Source organism: Crassostrea angulata, chromosome 1 (genome assembly GCF_025612915.1).
Source record: "Crassostrea angulata isolate pt1a10 chromosome 1, ASM2561291v2, whole genome shotgun sequence".
NCBI lineage: Eukaryota > Metazoa > Mollusca > Bivalvia > Ostreida > Ostreidae > Magallana > Magallana angulata.
In genome coordinates, this window is record NC_069111.1 from 45,443,163 (window position 1) to 45,463,433 (window position 20,271).

At 35.0% G+C, this 20,271-nt stretch overlaps 1 protein-coding gene across 1 annotated transcript; it reads left to right on the plus strand.

The window, feature by feature from the left end:
* The first annotated feature begins 3,827 nt into the window (after positions 1 to 3,827).
* LOC128173807 (cell surface hyaluronidase-like) lies at positions 3,828 to 20,105 on the plus strand. The gene is made up of 24 exons (XM_052839473.1): positions 3,828 to 3,965; positions 8,046 to 8,271; positions 8,394 to 8,560; positions 9,066 to 9,252; positions 9,509 to 9,670; positions 9,808 to 10,032; positions 10,783 to 10,893; positions 11,252 to 11,385; positions 11,607 to 11,679; positions 11,786 to 11,925; positions 12,446 to 12,603; positions 12,761 to 12,836; positions 13,179 to 13,313; positions 14,640 to 14,769; positions 15,085 to 15,148; positions 15,283 to 15,318; positions 15,837 to 15,944; positions 16,278 to 16,455; positions 16,654 to 16,863; positions 17,311 to 17,495; positions 18,352 to 18,513; positions 18,704 to 18,875; positions 19,606 to 19,662; positions 19,944 to 20,105. Exons 1-24 carry the CDS (start codon positions 3,861 to 3,863, stop codon positions 19,980 to 19,982), a joined length of 3,240 nt encoding a protein of 1,079 aa, XP_052695433.1. The 5' UTR covers positions 3,828 to 3,860; the 3' UTR covers positions 19,983 to 20,105.
* Positions 20,106 to 20,271: the final 166 nt, after the last annotated feature.

Here is a 20,271-nt window from a genome sequence, read left to right on the forward strand (position 1 = left end):
AAATCCAGAACCTTGAACTACTTTTTGGTCGCTAAATACATGGACTGAACTAAGAAACTTGTATTCTGACAAACTGAGTGTGCACTTTTATGTACTTTGTAGCAGATGCCCAACTGAAGTATAAAGTTGTTTCATGTGTTGTGACATACATGCCTTTCCCTCGAGTATAATCAAACTACTTAAATTGTTCAAAACCTCTTCTTTCGGAGCGCTTTTTACTTTTGCAGCTTTTACTTCTGATCAACACTTTGTTGCATTGGTTATTATCAACAAGCACATTAGTATCTTTGTTTCAACTGATTGCCCATATCAAGAAGGCAAATATATGGCGAAACAACCTACAAACCAGGTAAAAATCTTCATATCGTACTAAAATCAAATTGAACCTTACATATACCTCATTATTTGAAACAAGTCTGCTTAATGAACAGACGGATGTTTGGCTGAAGTTGAAGGATACTGTATTCAGGGTTATTTTCGCCCCGTGTAATTTTCGCCCTTCTACACCAGATAACAGTTTCGCCCTGTATTGGATTCGTCCAGACACAGTTATTTTATCAGAAGGATAGTTTGAGACATTGAGTTTCGTATATCCTACAAGTAACAATAATTGTTTTGTTTTCTTTTTTTTTTTAATATCTAGTAAATAAAACCCACGGACTCTAGATGGAAATATTGCTATTGCTTTCATTGTCCAGTACAGCAGCTAAAAATTTCGAAATCGTATTCGATTTTCAAAAATAAAAAATCCTAGTTTTAACTGACATTACATCCATTAAGTATTGTCCAGTATTGTCCTATATTTTTTTTTTGAAGATCAGTTGTGATTCATAGCTCTGAAACTGATAGGTCTGAAATCTATACGAACTAGATTTTAGAAAAGAGTCTTAGGCATACACTTAGTTGATGACACATTTAAGTATTAATTTCATCCCTTTGCGCAGATGCATGCATACGTACGATTGATATGTTGTGCTGGACCGATTGCTTTCCAACAAGCAAAAGTTTAAAAAAAATTAAACCGCGCAAACGTTTTGTTTAATTCGAAATTATACAACTTCATTTAAATTGGTTGCATACAGCACAATCATTTCTACCTTACTATAAACTGCCTTGATGATAATACTATATTAGTGATGACCTCTCAGAGTATGTCGGAGCGCCAAGAGATTTTAAAATTTATTTACCAAATTGACCGTTCCAATATGTTTGTAATATTTAAAGAAATAGCAACACCAATGCTGTTTTAAAGGGGACACACCAAACGTCTTTAGAACTCTATAATCACAGCAATTCCGACAATGCATGCTGAAAAAAAACCCCTATAAGTTTCAAGTTTCTGGGAGGTGTTGATATCGGTTCTGGAAAAATCAGAAAATGCTACTAGTACATGTGTGATATAATACTAGTAGAAGAATGGTCTTGGAAGACCAACGAACTTTAAAGAAATAAGGTACATGTATAATGTTGATTTACAAATAGTCTAACACAACATGAATTCTGTTTTACCTCTTTTTTTAAATATGGGTGGTTCCTTTCAATAATTTTAGCATGGATCTTTTCAATCTTTGATTCTTGAATTATCCTGCTTTGTTAAAGAAAACACAATACATGTGTAGAAAAGGTGGGGACGTTTGAATTTTTTTTTATAAACTAGGCTTTACATGTACATGTAGTTTGAATGAAACTTTTTAATTACACCATTCAGAACGTGGAAAACAACGTAACAAGATATCATCTCTAATTGAATATTCGTGCCTTCCTGCACACTGTTATTGATTGTAAAAGTTCTGCAAGTACAGCTGACAAGAACTGTTTGTTTGCAAAGTATTTCACCTAGTTAAAAAAGGCCGACTGCGTCATCGATTCGTTTAATTTCCTTCAGATCTCCTCTGAAATTCTGTATCAATTCTTGCTGACCATCGACATTGACGTAGAGAAATATATTTTTTCATGAATTATGTTAAAGCTTGAATTTGATCAAAATAGACGAAAAGGTCATTTAAAGTGCAATTGTGATGTTCATATGGAAGATTCGTGATTTTACGTATCATCTAAGTTTAAAAGTTCATAATAGGAGAGAACCTTTTTAGTTTACTTTTATTTGCTCACTATACGCGCCAGTGGTTTCCAATGTCTGAACATAAATGTACCTGTATATCAATGCAGTAATTGAATATTAATTCTAAATCGAAAACACGTACTGCATTCACATTTTCCCCATTGTTAATGAGACAGACATCCAGTCAATTACTCTTAAAAAAAATCCTTGCTTGATGAAGACGTAATCTTAAATTAACCAAAATCAGTAATGATGGGGGGAAAATGGTTGCTTTCTTTTCTTTTCATTTTTTATTTTCTATGATTTATTACAATTTTCAACAGCAATACAAAGTTGAATACAGTCTAAACCACAGTTTTACACAAAATATCAGAATACAGTGTAAACTGTTCCACGCTAACAAGGGGATCCACTGAACTTCACCCTTGCCTTCCAAATGAGGGACCACACAACCAGAAGGTGGAATGAAAATGATGTATGCCTAACAAACACAAAGCTACTTATCATTACTCAAATCAAAATGCATATCAATATCAGTACATGTAAATTAAACTATTAGCTCTTTCAAGAACACAATTTTCCACATTTAGTTTATTTTTCACAACATATTTTGAAATTTCTTTTGACATTCTTTCCTGATTTATTCTATGAAACATTTTGTATCTAGAAATTGAAAAGCAGATAAATGACATAATATTATTTAACCCTCTTGTTTTGACATTCTTTTATGATAGAATTCTAAAACCAATCTTTTCCATGATATATCTTAATTGAAAAAAAAATTCCACATCTGGCCTTACGTGTTTTAATAATTAACTAATAGACTAAATAAAAGTTGGTCACAGTTCTCGATGGTTCGACAAAATTTACATTTGGCTGACTAAACTTTGTTCCACTTAATAACACTTAAATTATTGTTGAGAATAAAGTTTAACAGGTTTTAACTGAATTCTGCAACTTTCTTATACACGCATTAAACGTTTAAATCACATATATTTTCCCAAATGTTTCTAGATGATATACCAAATAATTAACTCGATCTGTCGATTTCTATACATTCCTATACAATGCTTCGTTGTAAAGTTTGACTAATAATTATGTTTGGTTACTACAATATTGTTTGGCTTATAATGAAGTTTTGCTACTACAATATATTGCTTAAGTTAGAGGAAGCAAATCAACCGACGTTACTTTGTCCCCGTATATTAACGAGATGTATGGGGTGCTGCCATCTGCATTAATTTACATATGCTTTACTTGGTTTACCTACCAATATCGGAAAAGAAATGGTATCACTTTATACTTTGTTTCCTAAAAAAACATAATGCGTTAACCAATACATGTATATGAAGAAATGATAATTACATACTGTAGTATTCTACCAGAACTAACGAAATTAAGTAAATAGGTGCACAATAATTTAGATGAAAAGTAAACGCGTTTTAATCTAGGGATAAACTCTGATTAAAGTAAATTCTAATTCAAAATCGAATAAGCATCGATCTGAAGTAAAACATATTATCCCCCGCCCCCTTCCCCTTTTCTTTCGATTCGAAAGAACACCGTCACGAAATGTCATACATGTAGTTTAACGATTTTATTTTTTTCGGCATAAAATATCAAGAAACAAATGCACACAAAAGTGTATTTCAAAATTTAGGTTACAAGATCCCCCAACATAGCTTGAAGTCACGATTTTACTTTTCATCGCATCCACCCACGTCTTACTGAAAGCGAAAACCCGTGACCATCCTGGTATATAAAACCATCACCGAGGGATTCAGTCCAACAATTAAGCATGGACGGCTGGTTAGTGACCCTGTATGCACTGCTGCTCTGCAGCGCCGCCCTAGCGGTTTGTCCGGACGATGCAGCCGACCTTGTATCTTGGAACTCCAAGTTTGTAAGTCCCTTTGTAATTTTTAAAATATGTATTCAGCGAAGTTAAGGAAAATCTAAATAATGCAATAGTCTTACTCTGTGGTAGTGTTTAGTGGCCCAATGTCTTCATTAAAATTTCTAATAATCAAATACAAAAGTTATTTTTCCAACCAATGTGTATCAAATATAGGGTTGATTAAGGTGCAAGTTATTAGAGTGCTGCAATATCCCTTTTGAATAATACCCACCACAGACAATTCAACCCTTAAGCCGTAGAATGCTGATACACTTAAAAAATATTTTGATGACAATAATCATCTTACTTTTTTTCTCTCCGTACATTAACTCAAATTTTCAAAGGGGTTTTAAGGCGTTTCTCGCCAATGCTTCTGTTTTTCATATTTTTTAATAGCGTAAAGGTGATTTCGGTATCAGTTGTATTTCCAACTTTATCGTAAGTCCCGTATAGGGACTTCATTCGTGTTGTGCTCCAATAGAATCAAGAATTAGATATCCCTTTACCACATACCTTCGTCAAGATCGCTGTAAATTGGGTCACGTGATCAAGGTTATCGCACTGTGTACAAATATCAATTGTTCCTCGATATTTTAAAAATATTTTAAAAATGCTTATTTATCCCTTGTTCCAAATGAACTTGTCAACTTTTTACTTGAAATTGCACCGTGAGGTCTCGTGTTACTCAAATTTTTTAGTTCACTTTCGATTTTTAATGAAATTATTTATGAAATATTATAATTGATTCAGTTAAACAATAAAATGCTTTCTTTGGGGATTCATTCGGGATATGAAGGTAGTGACATTGCAGAAAAAATACATAGCCCGCGTCAGCGGGTTATGTAATTTTTTCTACAATGATTACTACCTTCATAACCCGAAAATGAATCATCAAAGAAAGCATTTTATTGTTTATATTAACATCTTTCTTTAAGCTAATCGATAAAATAATTAGGAAAAGTAAGTAAAATTCACTAGATTACTGTTTATGTACGTAAGTTAGTTAGCTAAAAGAAACAGCCAAATCGTCTCCTGTGAGACATTGAGTCTGACATCGTCAAGATTATTTCGTGCAGTCCGTGATTTTTCCTGGGTTGCTATAGGTTTGAACCAATCGATAAACAGGGCGTGTCGATGTCTGCCCTGTCATTTTCTGGTCAGTTTCAGCCGCTGTAGATTTTGGCCAATCGATAAATGGGGCGTGTAGATTTCAGTCTGGCTGGTTCTATAGAGCTATGAATTAACTATAAGTTTCCGTAAGAAATAGAGGGAAAATACTTGGGAGATGTAAATATATTGATTTAATCGCCTTATCAAGAGTTTGTTCAAAAATTCAATGTACATTTGATGCAGAGCTTGTTACTTCAAAGTTCATTTGATCCAGAGCTTGATTATATAGGATGTACATATATATTCACGAACCCAATCAAAGTTGCAAGAAGAAAAAGGATTAGAAATGAAATAATCAAGATTTTGTTTACTTAATTTTGTTGAATCTTTTGGCCATCTGTGTAATTTCATAAAATTACATATTTGCTCTTAGCATCGTCAAATCATATAGTTAAACTGATTACATGTAAATGTTGAATATCAATTTAAATTTGCTGGATAAATGTATAACTGACCTTGGAATACATTGCATTGTATATTTAATTGTTTTATTTTTACCGATGGCATCGTCTCAAGCCACGGGTTTTGTGTCCATTCTATTTCCACAAAACATGTGGAAATAGAATGGACGCAAAACCCGTGGCTTGAGACGATGTACCCATGGGTGACACTGCTTTCATTTTGACAGGAATGCAGAAATTTTCTTTTGAACAACAAAACAAAATCTTATATTGTATTTAAAGACTTGAATCAAAGATTGGAAAGGATATTCTCATATTTCTACTGAATTGGCTTGAAATTATGCGATTTAATTGACGTACGGGCGTCTCTCACGCAAACGGACTGCATGACGCTCTAACCTGGGTGGGCGTGGATATAAAGATGGCTAAATGGTCGCGGCCATTTTTTAAAAACTGTTTTTATTTTCTTTAGAAGGAGATCTCTGTACAAATACCCAAAAGGAATACTCAAAATGAAATAAAATTAATGGATTATTTTCTTTACTTACTGGTGCTAAACAAATCATATCTAAAAAATAAAGTAGATTTGATTAGTAATTTGTTGACAACCTGGCTCCTTCAAATACGAATGTGGTCAAATCCATTTCAATATGCAACAGATGGAGTACGTATGATACTATCTTAGTTACTTTTACTGACAATATGAAAATTAAAACAATTCGTTCAAATTATCAGCACTGATAGAAGAGCTGCAGTCTTCTATATTTGATGAAAAAATGTGCAGATTCAAAGCGAGAAGAACCCTGGAGTCCAAGCTATGATGTATTTTCACTATTTCACTATTTCACTGATAAATCTTAGAACAACCAAAATCACTTAAACAATTCAACTAATGGTAGTTTATTTTTCAGCCAATAACGTAACTGATGAAACAAAAATACTCAGCGTAAAGCTGAATCCATTACAATTTCAAAGATTTTTTTTCTGAATAATAGATGTGTCTATAAGAGAACAGAGGTATTTTAGCAGTGTAATGTCCATAAAAAGGACAGCAAGGTGATTTTTTTTAATTTGTTTGAATTGTGTTCTTAGATGTACCTCTAAGCTAATACCAACTGATATACAAGCATGCTGTGATCTACATGTTTGTATTTCTATAACACGTCATTCCTGGGCCAAAGTAATAACTTTTAAAGAATAACCAAATACACATTGCACGTAAAATATGATCGTATGAAAATTGGAAATGATATTAGACACCCACTTTTGTCAGCAAACCTAAGCAATACACGACTGAATCTTTAGAGTAAACATTGAATTGAACGCCCCATACTGCTAACTCCATTGCTTAATTCTGAAATCGTGATCAGAATTAAATGACACTTTTTTTTCGGGTTTTGCCCGCCCCCTTCTTTGTCATTGTGAACTTCACGAGAGATTAAAGGTAAAACAAGAACATGTTAAAATTTAACCGTACAAGAAAAAAACAAACAACAAACAACCCATGTAAAATGATAGTTATCTTCATAAGTATTATTTCTTTAAAAAGCAAATATTTGCTTGAAATACGTGCATTTCTTCAATGTTCATTTTATTAAAAATTGATGTTTTAAAATCTCAATCTTTTTAGGTAATTTCAATTAGCTTCTAGATCCTATGTTCGAAATGAACCATTTTCCAATTTGCGTACATGTAAATATAGTTTAAACAGCTGTTTAAACGTTTACTTTGTGATGTACAATTTGCATGGAAACAATTTATATCAACATCATACATCTATATTGATTTTATGATTGAGAAATATAGACTAAAGCATAGTTGTAGTATCGTGGTAGGTTAAAAAGGAGTTTTTAAAATAAAGAATTAACTATGTTATAAAATCTATGAAATGTAAAAGCATAGCAGAAAGTCGCCGATTGGTTGTGAGAATGTAAAGAGATGTTGGGCCGCAGAAAAACAAATGTTGACCAGTTTAAGTCATTCTTTTAAAGGCGTCAATAAAATGAAATATAGTATTGAATATATGGTTTCTATTGACTTTCTTATATCATAAACGTTTGCGCCAATCACAACAAAGGCATTCTTTAGCCACTTTTTACTGTGAATTTAACCAATTAGTCTCAAGGATTAGGTACAGGGAAACTTAAAGATTATTCAGAACATTGCCACAAAAAATTATTGCGGTTTTTTAAAAAAAAAAGCATCAAAAAAAGAACATCGCTCTTCATTTTTATGATATTTGTACCACAGACACAATTAAACCTGTGAGAATACCTTATTTTAGTGTAGAATTGTCCAAACCTAAAGGAATTACAATAAAAGATTCCGACGGACTTCATGTCAAAGAACAAAACTGAAAACGGTAATGCTAAGGGGTTCAAAAGGATGGTGCTCAAAAACACCAGGTTTGGAACTCGTGAGTCATTCGTAAAAAAATGACACCATCGAAGAAACTCAACAATAATTTTTACAATGTATTTCTATCCTATGGTTGAAGCTTTGGTATCTATTTAAGGGAACGACCTCTCCCCAGGACGAAATAACGATCTCCCGTCCCGTGCTCTTGGATACGTCCGTGGAACTGTTCGGGCTGACCATCGCTTCCGGTGGCCGTCTGGTGTGGAGCAGGGCCGGGGATTACGGAATAAGGTCGCACTATATCAAAATTCAAAATGGCGGAGAACTGCATATCGGAAGCCCGACTTGTAAATTCGGCAAAAAAGCTCGAATCACTTTATTGGGTACGAACCACTCATACAAAAATTCCTTGCTAATCATTTCTGGTCTAAAAATAACCATTCTTCTTCTTCAAACTGTTTGGTGACATTCTCTTATTCCTAATTACTTGATTATTATATAATAGGTGAACCAACGGAGAAACTAGACATACCTGGCTTTGGAGAAAAGTTCTTAGGCGTGGAGGCAGGTGGCGTCTTGAATCTGTATGGAGAGGAGAAGTTATCGTGGACCAAGATAACTCAGCATGCTCCCAAGTTTGATCCCTCTGCGGCAGAGTTGTACAACCACAAGGTTCAATACAAATTCACTTACTTTAAAACTAGGGATTACACTTTCTGAGCGGTTAACCGATGAACCAGTCAGACGCTGACAATCGGTTACAAATTAAGTAATCGGTAGTCATATAAAATTTAAAGCGTTGTATATTTTAACACAAATTCACAACACTTTTTTTGCATCTTTCGAGACATTGATATGGTATAAATGACAGCATATTAAGGAAAAATAATAATATGCACAAATGTTTGTATTTTAATACGAATGACCGGTTAAACGAACGGAACAAATTGCGATTTACCTAATATCAAAGCCAATCTTTATTAAAACATCGCTTTTCTTCATTTTATTAACTGAATTCGTGATGCCTGGAACGCGTATAATATGAACTTTAATTTTCTGCTTCCAATTGGCTGACAGTCAAATGATTGATTGATTAATTAATAGGTTGAGGGGGGAAATGGTTGAAAAAAAAATTCCCTGTGAGATTTGCAAACTAATAATACATGATATATTGCAGGAAACAGAAAACGTAATCAACTCTCATGGTATTTACATCTACCATTTCAAAGAAGAATTTCCCGCTGCTTATGACGTCGATACAGACCCTGGTATTGTGGCTGTAGACCGCATACACAGATCAATAAAAATCTCGAAACAAGGCAAGGTGGAGCAAGGGATTGCTGACCTCATGGCCTTCCTCAACAGTATGTAAACGTGTATTGGTTTACCTTCCGCTTAAACTGTCCAAATCTACATAGTACATTCACTAACAAGTGTTTTGCTTTTGTTGAAAAAAGAAAAGTAAGTAATAGGTTTTTGACTCTTTATATGATAACCTCAGACAATGACCTTATTTTCAATTTTAAAAATGAAAATTTTTTAATATCATCTTTAGACATTAAACGAACTTGAGACTCTTTTTCTTTTTTATTGATGGTGGTATCTTTCATAAATTTTCAGACATTCCAAATGGCGATATATTTGCACTCGCAACACATAAAGGTTTCATAGACGACATTATGGACTATTCGTCTCTGTATGAAGGTTTTGACGTCATAGCTCCCTCCAATTCCCTGAGATTATCTAAGCCCGAAGATGCTTATGTTGCCATTGGTAAAAAAGGTATGCACTGTCTTCTCATAAATGCATCAACATGTTACCTGTTCATTGTCCAAATTCTCCGATTGTTAAAACACATTAAAATCGCTTTGCATTAAAAATTGGTATTGTCTAATGCTTAGAAAATACTCTACTTTTAGGAGACCCGGCGACTTTTATGGAGGATTTGGACTCCACGTTGGATTCCAACGATGAGACTGAGGCTATTGTGGTCTATAACGTAGAGGAGCGTGAACGTGAGTTGGTTGTGACGTCACAGAGCGGTTTAGACCTCAACAGTGGAAGTATCCAGTTTATTGTTTTCAACACCTTACTGACCAGACCCATCCTTCCGGTAATAGATGACGTCACCAGCTGGAAAACAGGTCGGTTGCGTTTTACGCAAACAGTCATTATTTTGAAAGCAAGTGAATGTTCATTTTTTAGCTCACCTGAGCTGAAAGCTCAAGTGAGCTATTCTGATCACATTTTGTCTGTCGTCCGTCTGTCTGTCAACTTTTCACATTTTCAACATCATCTCAAGAACTACTGGGCCAATTTCAACCAAACTTGACACAAATCATCCTTAGGGGATTCAAAGTTGTGAAAATTAAGGGCCACATCCGTTTTCAAGGGGAGATAATTAGAAATTAATGAAAAATTTCGAGGAATTTTCAAAAATCTTATTCTCAAGAACCATTGAGCCAGGAAAGCTGAAACTTGTGTGGACGCATCCTCAGGTAGTGTAGATTCAAAGTTGTGAATTTCATGACCCCCGGGGGTAGGGTGGGGCCACAATGGGGGGTCGAAGTTTAACATAGGAATATATAGAGTAAATCTTTAAAAAATCTTCTTCCCAGAAACTTATCAGCTAGGAAAGCTGAAACTTGTGTGAAAGCATCCTCAGGAAGTGTAGATTCAAAATTGTGAAAATCATGACCCCTGGGGGTAGGGTGGAGCACAATGGAGGGTCTGTGTTCTGTGATTAATTGTCGTCACTATGTGTTCCCTGTGATAAAATTACGTTAATTGATACATTGACGCCACTACATTGTATGTGTTAAAGCTATGTGATGAAATTTTCGACACATTACTGAGCATGTTAATTAAGATATATTTATCACCATATGTTCTAGGCGATAAGATTTTCGTCACTTCCACGGACTATGACTGGGAACAAGTGGAAGAATTCACAGTGGTTCCTTGTTCAAACCCACGATGTTCAATTAACACCGTCCGACTGGATCGTAAGTTTCCTAACATTAAAAATGAGAGAATACAAAAGTTTCGAGTCGTCCCCTACCTCTAAAAGATAAGAGTTACCTCAAAAAATTCAATGTATGTGCATTTAATTGATGAATTTGCACCCAATAAAATGGAAACATGTTATCATACACTATATTAATTCATAGGATATAACTTGTTTAGATTTAGATTTCCATACACTTTTAATATGATAACACATATTAGGTGAAAAAAATACAGTAAGATACCAATCATATAACTTAACGATAGTTTTAGTTTCTATTCAACTCTGACCATTAACATACGAGTATAAAATATAAAACACAAGTCCTCCTCATACATCCTCTTAAACATACTTAGGTCCGTTCGAATACGACCACTACGGAGAGATCTACAACCGGGTAGACATGAGGGCAGAGGTGGGGCTAATGACCCGACACATTCTTATTGACGCTGAGGTGTCTGAGGGAAACAGCAATGGTGGACACGTCAAAGTACGACTCTTTATTTATCAGATTACATGGAAGATATTCAATGATATGATTTTTTCGTAACTGTTAATTAGAGATGTGTATAGCGTATTGTAGAGGCCATATGTATTCATTATCAATCAAAGATCTGTCTCTCGAATTGCAAAACTCATGTTCTACTCATTATACTAATAAATACTGACCATTTCTTTTACGATTAACTCCCTTTGTTGTTCCAATTCCAGTTCCTGTATGGGTTTAAAGATGTACAGGTAGAGGGAGTGGAGTTAACTAATCTAGGACAACCTCTAGTTCTAGGTAGGTTTTCTAAAATCTAATCACGAAGCATAAGCTTTGGCATTGTATTAGCATATATTATACGAGTGTCTTTGGAGCCCTCTGATTGGTTGGTTCTGGTTTGTAGGTAGATACCCGCTCCACTACCACATGTGTGAGGATCTGTCTGACACATCCGTGTACCCCACACGGTCTGTGCTCCGGAAAAACTCCATCCACCACACTCAGTTCCGGTGTGTCACTATTCACGGAACACACAACGTCCAGGTAAATAGGTTGAACTGTATTTTGGCATAATTTGTTTTCAATGGAAGATGTATTATGATTTGTTTTTTCCAAATGTCTGACACATCCGTGTACCCCACACGGTCTGTGCTCCGGAAAAACTCCATCCACCACACTCAGTTCCGGTGTGTCACTATTCACGGAACACACAACGTCCAGGTAAATAGGTTGAACTGTATTTTGGCATAATTTGTTTTCAATGGAAGATGTATTATGATTTGTTTTTTCCAAATGGGGTTTTTACGATCTTAACTTTAGATATTTTAGCTTTTGGTCGCAAAACAGACACATGGCGGCCGCCAGATAAAATTGGAGTTAAAATTTTATAAGTGTATTACATCGGTTGATGTGAAAATTCTGGACTTATGACGAAATCCAACTAAACCGTTTGGTCTGACACATATGTACCCTAAGGCTTGTTTCTCGACGATCAGATCTGCGCCAGTCCTATTTATGGTACTTCATTAAAAAGAATTAAGTTATTTCGATTTCCTATCAATAGCTGATTGATAACGTCTGCTACGATTCTGTGGGTCACGGGTTCTTCTTGGAAGATGGCGGAGAGAAGAATACGTACATCCGGGGAAATCTGGGCCTAGGTCAGCGACGGTTTGTAGGAAAAACGATCCTTGGAGAAACGGGCGCCATTCCCACGGACGCGTGAGTTATACTCAGTGGTTCTTTACCACAGGGAATCAACTCTGTCGAAAATATAAAGCTCTCAAAAAGAGTGTTTTGATTTATGCAAAAATTGAAAACAATGTTTGACTGTAAAACTGATTAGAATGAAAGTGTAAGAAATTTTCTAATAATTCAGGGATATCGGTCCTGTAACGTTTTGGATCACTAATCCTTTAACGACAGTCATCAACAATGCTGCGGCCGGTGGTGAGGTAACTGATTTTTCATATTTTTATAAATGTTGTATACCTCCGTAGGTTTTTTTGTTACTGCGTTCTACACTTGCAAACGTCTTCGCCCCGTCTTGAATTCGTCCAGATAAAGCTTGATATAGATACTACATGTATTTCAAAATAATAAAGTGTTTAAAAATTAAATTTACTTATTCTAAAATTTACTTATCGACAACGAGGACGAAAGTGCAAAAATAAATCTAGGCGAATATATCCCTGTATACAGTCGTTAAGTTTATATGGTTCATAAATGGACACGAAGTTCAAGAAAACACATAGGTACGCTGTCGCTCTATTCTAATAAGTCTGGTTATGTTGCAGGGTATGGGGATGTGGTACGTGTACCCCGACCTCCCCACGGGGCCGTCCCGGGAGAAGGACTTTATGCAGGACAAGGAGGCCCGCCATACTAAGATCACACTGTACAAAAACAACGTCCAACACTCCTATCTGGTTGTAAGTGTTCCTTACAGTAAATTTAAAGGAAGCCTATTAACTCAAATTCATTTAATTCCTTTGCATGATTTTAGATTCGTTCTAAAATTATTCATCCTTTTGAAAATTAAATTATGATAAATGGTAACGAACTGAGATTTAATAAGATTTCAATTCAACACTTTCTGTATAAAAAAAAACCCAACAAAATTGATGCATTATGTTATTCATCATCAAAATAATACAATTTCATTGACTTCAAAATATATTGAATGGCTAAGAAATAATAACCACAAAAAATTATTTTACAATAATAAGATTATTTCAATAGAATAGATTAACAACACCGTATTGGCAGTCTCTGTCATGGCTTTATTTTAATATATCAGTACATCATAAACTATTCAAATGTATGCAAAATATTGCAAATATAGCAATATAGTAAGTTAAATGATCAACATCGACTTTTGGGTAGTTATGATGTTAGATCTTCAATGAACCAAACAATCAATCAATCAAGATGAATCAATCAATGAAATCAATCAATCAATAATTCAAACAATATTTCAATCAATCAATCAATCAATATGCAAATCAATAAAGTATAATCAATGTTTTGCTTTAGTGAATGTCTCAATATGACAATCAATGTTTCAATTTAATTGATTACTAGTACTCAATGTATTCAATTATGACAATCAACCCAATGTATCAATAGAATTATTCAATTACTTAGTGTATTCAATGACTCACTGTCAATCAATGTCTGAATCAAACAAAGTGTCAATTAAAATAAGCCCGATTATTGGCCACGGACCTGGAAGTAAACAGAATCCGGGGCAGGCTTAAGCAAAATTCGTTATACTGATGACAGCTGCACGCCACACGTGTCGTTGTAAAGCCATGACGCTTATCTATGGATGTGATGAAAGTACTACTTCAAGGAATTACGAATCTGAAATACAGAAAAAAGAAGACAGAAACACGAAAAATATGGAATATATAACCTTACAAGATAGGGTGGGAGGGGGAGGGATTGAATTTTTTCCAGGTTGAAGCTGAGAAAGGTCGATACACTACTGTGCATGCGTAATATAAGGACCCCAAAAGGGGCCGTGCGAAAAATTACGAGAACCTCATATTGAGGAGTTATCTTTCTTTCGATGTATGAATTAGTGAAATGGTTAATCTATTCATTTCCATAACATGACTTAACTCATATCGAGTTAAGTCGGATTAAGTTTTTATGGTTAGTTTACTCTTGTTCAGTGACAATCAGGTTCATATATCATAGAGAAATGTTAAACCGGCGCCTTAGAGATGTATTGGTAATTTGTCTGTGTGTAGGCGGGCTTGTTTGTGGACAACATTCAGAACGAGGACCTGACGGCGACTGGACACAACCTGTATAACCCCCACCAGAACCCCCTGGACCTGACCTCGCCCTACGTACCGGCTGTGTTCGAACGAGTCACAGGTAAATCAGTTAGTTAATTGTCAGAGTCCAAAAGGTTAGAGGTAAACCAATAGGTAGTTTATGTCAAAATTATTTAACGACAGATTTCAAGAGTCACAGATAAATCAATAGTTTGTTTATGATATCTAAAGCGTTGACAATGGTTACTCGTAATTCAGGACTTTTGTAAACAGGTAACACTATTATAATATGTAATTTAAAAAAAACGTTATTACAATCTGTCTAATGGCAGTGTTCTGTCAATTAAATGAATGATGGTGACACTATTAAGACTTTTGAAGTTTGTAAACACCCCCCTCTCTGATTTTTACTTAGCTTACAAAAATAAAGCGCAGAATCTGTGGATTCGAGGATCACCGATCATCGTGAGAGAATCATCGTAAGTAAAGTACATCAATTTAAAAATAATAAATGTATTTCATTAAAATGATAATCGAATCTAACAAAAAAATACCATTTAAAAAAAGTATGGTACCGCATACTGATGGGTGTTATTGTTTTTTATTTTTCCAGGTTTGCAGACAGTCAAGTCGGAGCAGTTATCATCAGGTAGCCAAAGTTTTTACCTACAACAAAGCATTTAAAATTAAAAACTACAACACCAACAAAATTCAACAGCAATGATATAATAATTAAAAAATAAACAATTTGGTAAAAATGAAAAATAACCACGATCCATGATCAACAACAACTATAACAGCAAGAACAACAACGAAAAGCGCCAACAATAAGTAACAGCAAAAAATAATCCAAAATAAAGCATTAGTAAGCATTACTAATAAATGCAAATACCGTCAACAGAATAAACTGCTAAAATAAGCAAAACATAAACACATTGTAATAACGACGTACACAGCAAAAATCACCAACAATAGTAACGGCAAAAAATAATTCCAAAAAAAAAAAATCAGCAACACATAGATACATTGTAATAACAACGTAAACACACAAATTACCAACAATAACCATAGGCTAAAAACAATTGAGGAAAATCGGCTATAAACAACCACGACATGAAATATGCAAAATGTTTTATATGAGTTTACTGTTTATGTCCTATCCTGCAGGGAGGACGAGACTTGGGTGGAGTTTATCAACAACGTGGTGGTTGGTTACTCTGACAACCTCGGCAAGCCAAACAACAACGCCTTCACTCGCTCCTATCCAACTGTTCCGTACGTTTTTTTCTCTGTGCTGCATTTTATAATTCTTTACACATATATTAAGTTATCAGGCATTGTTATAAGTCCTCAAATTGATAAAACAATACTGAGCAAAAACGGTAAAAAACGAAAATGAACAAATTTGCATCTTTTGGAAATTCTTTAATTGATATACTAGACAATCAGTTCTAAGTTTACAAATTACAGACAAAACTTTGCAATTGTCAGAAAATCTTATAGATGCGAAAAATGACATATGTTAGAGAAAAAACGCATAATTATACTTAAATAATGAGGAACAAAACGGACGTGAAAATGTAAATTACAAATTGTATATTGCGACAGACCAAGAGATGTAGTGGGATACCGGTTTGACAAGGGACCTGTATACGTCAGGAATACGTGGTTCCATGGCTTCCAACCAACCTCCATATACAACTCCAGTGCTCTCTCTAACACAGAGTGCTTTTCTCTGATGAATCCCCAAAATATGGTGGAAAACGTCCTCTTCGGCTTCGATGACGTAAATTCAAGTTAATTATATTGCATTCTGTTGTAATTCACTAAATATATCTTGCTATAAAATCTACCCATTATCTTACTTTTTAATTTTGACAAAGGTAACGGCTCCAAAGTTGTTTGCATTTTACCTTAAAATTTGAAGCCCTACATTTATAAGGCATTATTACTATTATCCATTAATTGCCGTCAATAAATGTAGGAGCCTGGAAGCCGAGTTTTGCTCCGAGACTGCCAGCCCGCGAAAGGTGAAGATGGTTTGTTCACAATCAAAGACATTGAAAATGGCTTGACCGAAAGTTCATCTCTAGATGACGTCACTCTGGTGAAGAACATTCCTTTCCATGTCACCAGCAAGTGTAAAGTGAGAGATTCATGGAACATGGCTTATTGTCCCTATAACTATGGAGAAGTGAGTACATTTCATTTAAACTGAACTTTTATTTTGGTTGTATATTTTGATAAATCAGATTATTGCTTTCAACGCAGCTAGTATTTAATGAATCAGGAATGATTCTTTGAGTATTATGAGGTGATAAGTTTGGTCTGGGCTTGATCAAATTCAATAAAGCCTGAAGGTCTTTATGATAGATTTGATCACGCATAAACCGAAATTATAACTAGCTCATAATATTCAAAGAATGATTCCATGATACTTATATTTCTATAATTTTCGGCAATTGTACGATTAAATACTAGAATAAATATTAGAATACATGTACCATTTATGCAATCCCCGCGTGCGCCCCAACAATACGTCATTTGAATTTATTGGACTATATAGTACAAAATCGATTCGTAGTGTTATCACAGACAAAGACACTGAAGAATGTAAATATTTAGTTTTGGTTCTATCTAGATTTTGGTGTCATACCCGGCTGAGAAAGAGATGAGCATTTACAGGACTGACGGAGAAAATTTTCCTAAAAGAACCATCACCAGCAAGAGATTCATGGCCATACTTGGCCAGAACTTGCAGTATTTAGTCACTTTTGAGAACGGAATGCCGGGAGCTGTGACGTTTGTTGGAAAGTCAATAACTAAGTACGATTTACCCACAGTACATCAATACTATACAATACACGTTATAATTTCTTTAATTTAGGACAAATCGTTAATATTTCTAAAACTTTTAAATATTTGAAATTGTGTCCTTCTCGGAGAAGTGCAAAATAAATATATGTAGATTTAATGACGGAAGTAGAGTCAGGATGTTGCTTATATAATGTTTGGAACATTTCCTGATCAAGCAGTCGATATATTCCCAAGGGTTAGCTTGCAATATACTAGAATTACGTCACTCCAATTCTCTCTTGGATGACGGAATTTTTCCTTCAAAGTTTGCAAATGTGGTTGAAATTTTTAACAATTTAATTTGTTGTCTGACAGACATCATTAACAAGCAACGTTAATAAGGTTTTAAGATTTTAAGTTTGGGCCTGTACTTTGGTTTATTTTATTTCATTGTTGAGCTAATAAAATTTAATTTTTGAGCATATATAAAAAAAACCCACAAATGGCCTTTTGGTAACATTTAAGCGGCCATTGCATATTTGCGTTGTTGATGGGTGAAAACCAAAGATTATCAAATGTGTAAACCCTAGCAATTGCGGTCGCCCACTTGGGCACATAGGTTTTCACCGTGCACTCCAGTTTCCTCCCACATCAATGATCCCCTCGCACTAACATCCGTGCCAACATGAATTTACTAGTAAGCTGTAGAATTTGTTTGTCAATCGTTGTAAAATAGATAAAGTTCATTTTTTAGCATCAATGGTCTCAGTCAAATTAGTACCCCTTCCCCCGTCCTCACCCAAATAGGAAAAAAGAAAGAAAACAAAGAAAGCCAAACAACTTCACACTGCATTGACGTAGCTGTAACTCGCTGCATTGTTTGTAGGGCGGATTCGGTGGTGGTGGCCTACTGTGTTCCTAGGGACGCCGTGTTTGTTGTAGTCTTCACAAGGGGCACCACTAAACTGCAGGCCCAGCCTGTCACTTCCCTAGCCCAGGTCCAGAGCGACACAGAGGGAGGGAAGTATTATTTTGACCAAAATGTCGGGTACGTGATTTTCAAAGTATTTCATTGCGCCAAACCTTTTTAAATATTTGAGTGATAAAATTATAACAGATGCCGTCCCTTGGTTAAAAATCAAGAAATACATTAAATATTTTGATATTACCTTATGATGCCTTTATATTGAGAAACAATGAAATATCTCAATACTTGTGATTCTTTAAATGTTACACAGGGTGATCTTTTTCAAACTGGTCAATGACGTGGAATATGGGTCAGACGAGCGGACATCTTGTCCCTCGGGTCAGTGTGTCAGCGTCAGGGTGAAGATCCAGTCAGGGACACTGAAGGAGGGTGACTGCTACAACCGCTTTATACAGGAGCCGTCCTATATCCAGGCCGGACAGGTCAGACATCGTCCGTGTCTCCCTTTATATAAATAGTGCCTGTTTGGGAGAGTAACAGCTGAAATTGACGTCCCCGAGAAAACCATTGTCAACCGACGCGAAGCGGAGGTTGACAATGGTTTTCGAGGGGTGTTCTTCGGCGAGTCGTACGCGCATAAATTAACATGTACCCGTTACGAAGAGTGTTTATAAACTGCGTCTAAACCAATCAAATTTCAGTATTTAACATGAAAATATAATAATATACTATATAAAAGTTTTTATTCTGTCGTTCATTGTATATAGTTGCACATGCATGTTCCGCTGATCAAAACTGTAAATCCTCCAACTTTTATTTGGGTGTGAGAAATATTCGCGATATATCCTATTTGTTGGGAAGATTTTTCGCCGAGAACTAGTCTATATCGTATGGGTGTTATACCGAAACGAGTGGAGAAAAAGCGTGTTAGCGGAAAAAAATCGTTGCGAACCAGGTAATCTCCGGTAGATCGCGAAATGAAGTCCTTGCGAATAAACGTTGGTTTACAGTATACTACAAATGTAGTTCGTTTTTAAGTAAACTTTGCTTTTGTCATTCAGCTGTTGTGACAACACTGATGTTATTCCAAAATATACGTTTTTTTTAACAAGGAAATGTTCTAGCTGATAAGTTATTAAGCAGGCTTCATATTGCATGAATGTAACTACACGTAGTCATTCATTTTATGAAAACTTTTAACCTTTCTTTCAGGGCAACCCTAGCGTCGTGAACAACGTGTTGAGAGCATCTGCCCCAGAACCCCCGGAGGTGAATGTCTTCTCTAGATCTAATTAAACAATGCAACCTTAAATTTTAACATAAACGACCCACGATCAATTGCAATAAATATATGTATAGGAAGAATGATATGACAATTAATACATTAACGTCCTAAAAATGGAGATCGAATGCCTATTTTATAAAACATGCGTTGTCCAATGAAAATCAAATTGTGAAGATGTAAAATCATGTTAATTATTACAGTAAATATGTAATGAATGATGCAATAATGACTGTTGACGTTGTAGTTTTGATTTCCTGTTTTTCAGGAATGGGGCGCAGGTTCGACCTACCCGCAGCCATTTTAATGGAGAAGATAACATCTTTTGCGCTCTGTGATCTTTTAATGTCAAAATGAATGTAACTAAAAATTCATCCAAAAAAATGAACATTTGAATTTTTGACTTATTAAACATTTTTATGCATAAAAATTCTTGTTAATCTTGTTTTATGTAAGGGGGTGTAACTCTTCCTGATTTAAAAGTGACACAGTGGATTATGTATAACGTTTTGATTTTTTTTTATATGACAACTAAAATAAATGAGTAGAATTAAGTATATAAACTCAATCTTCACTCATTGTTCTTTCCCTTGCTA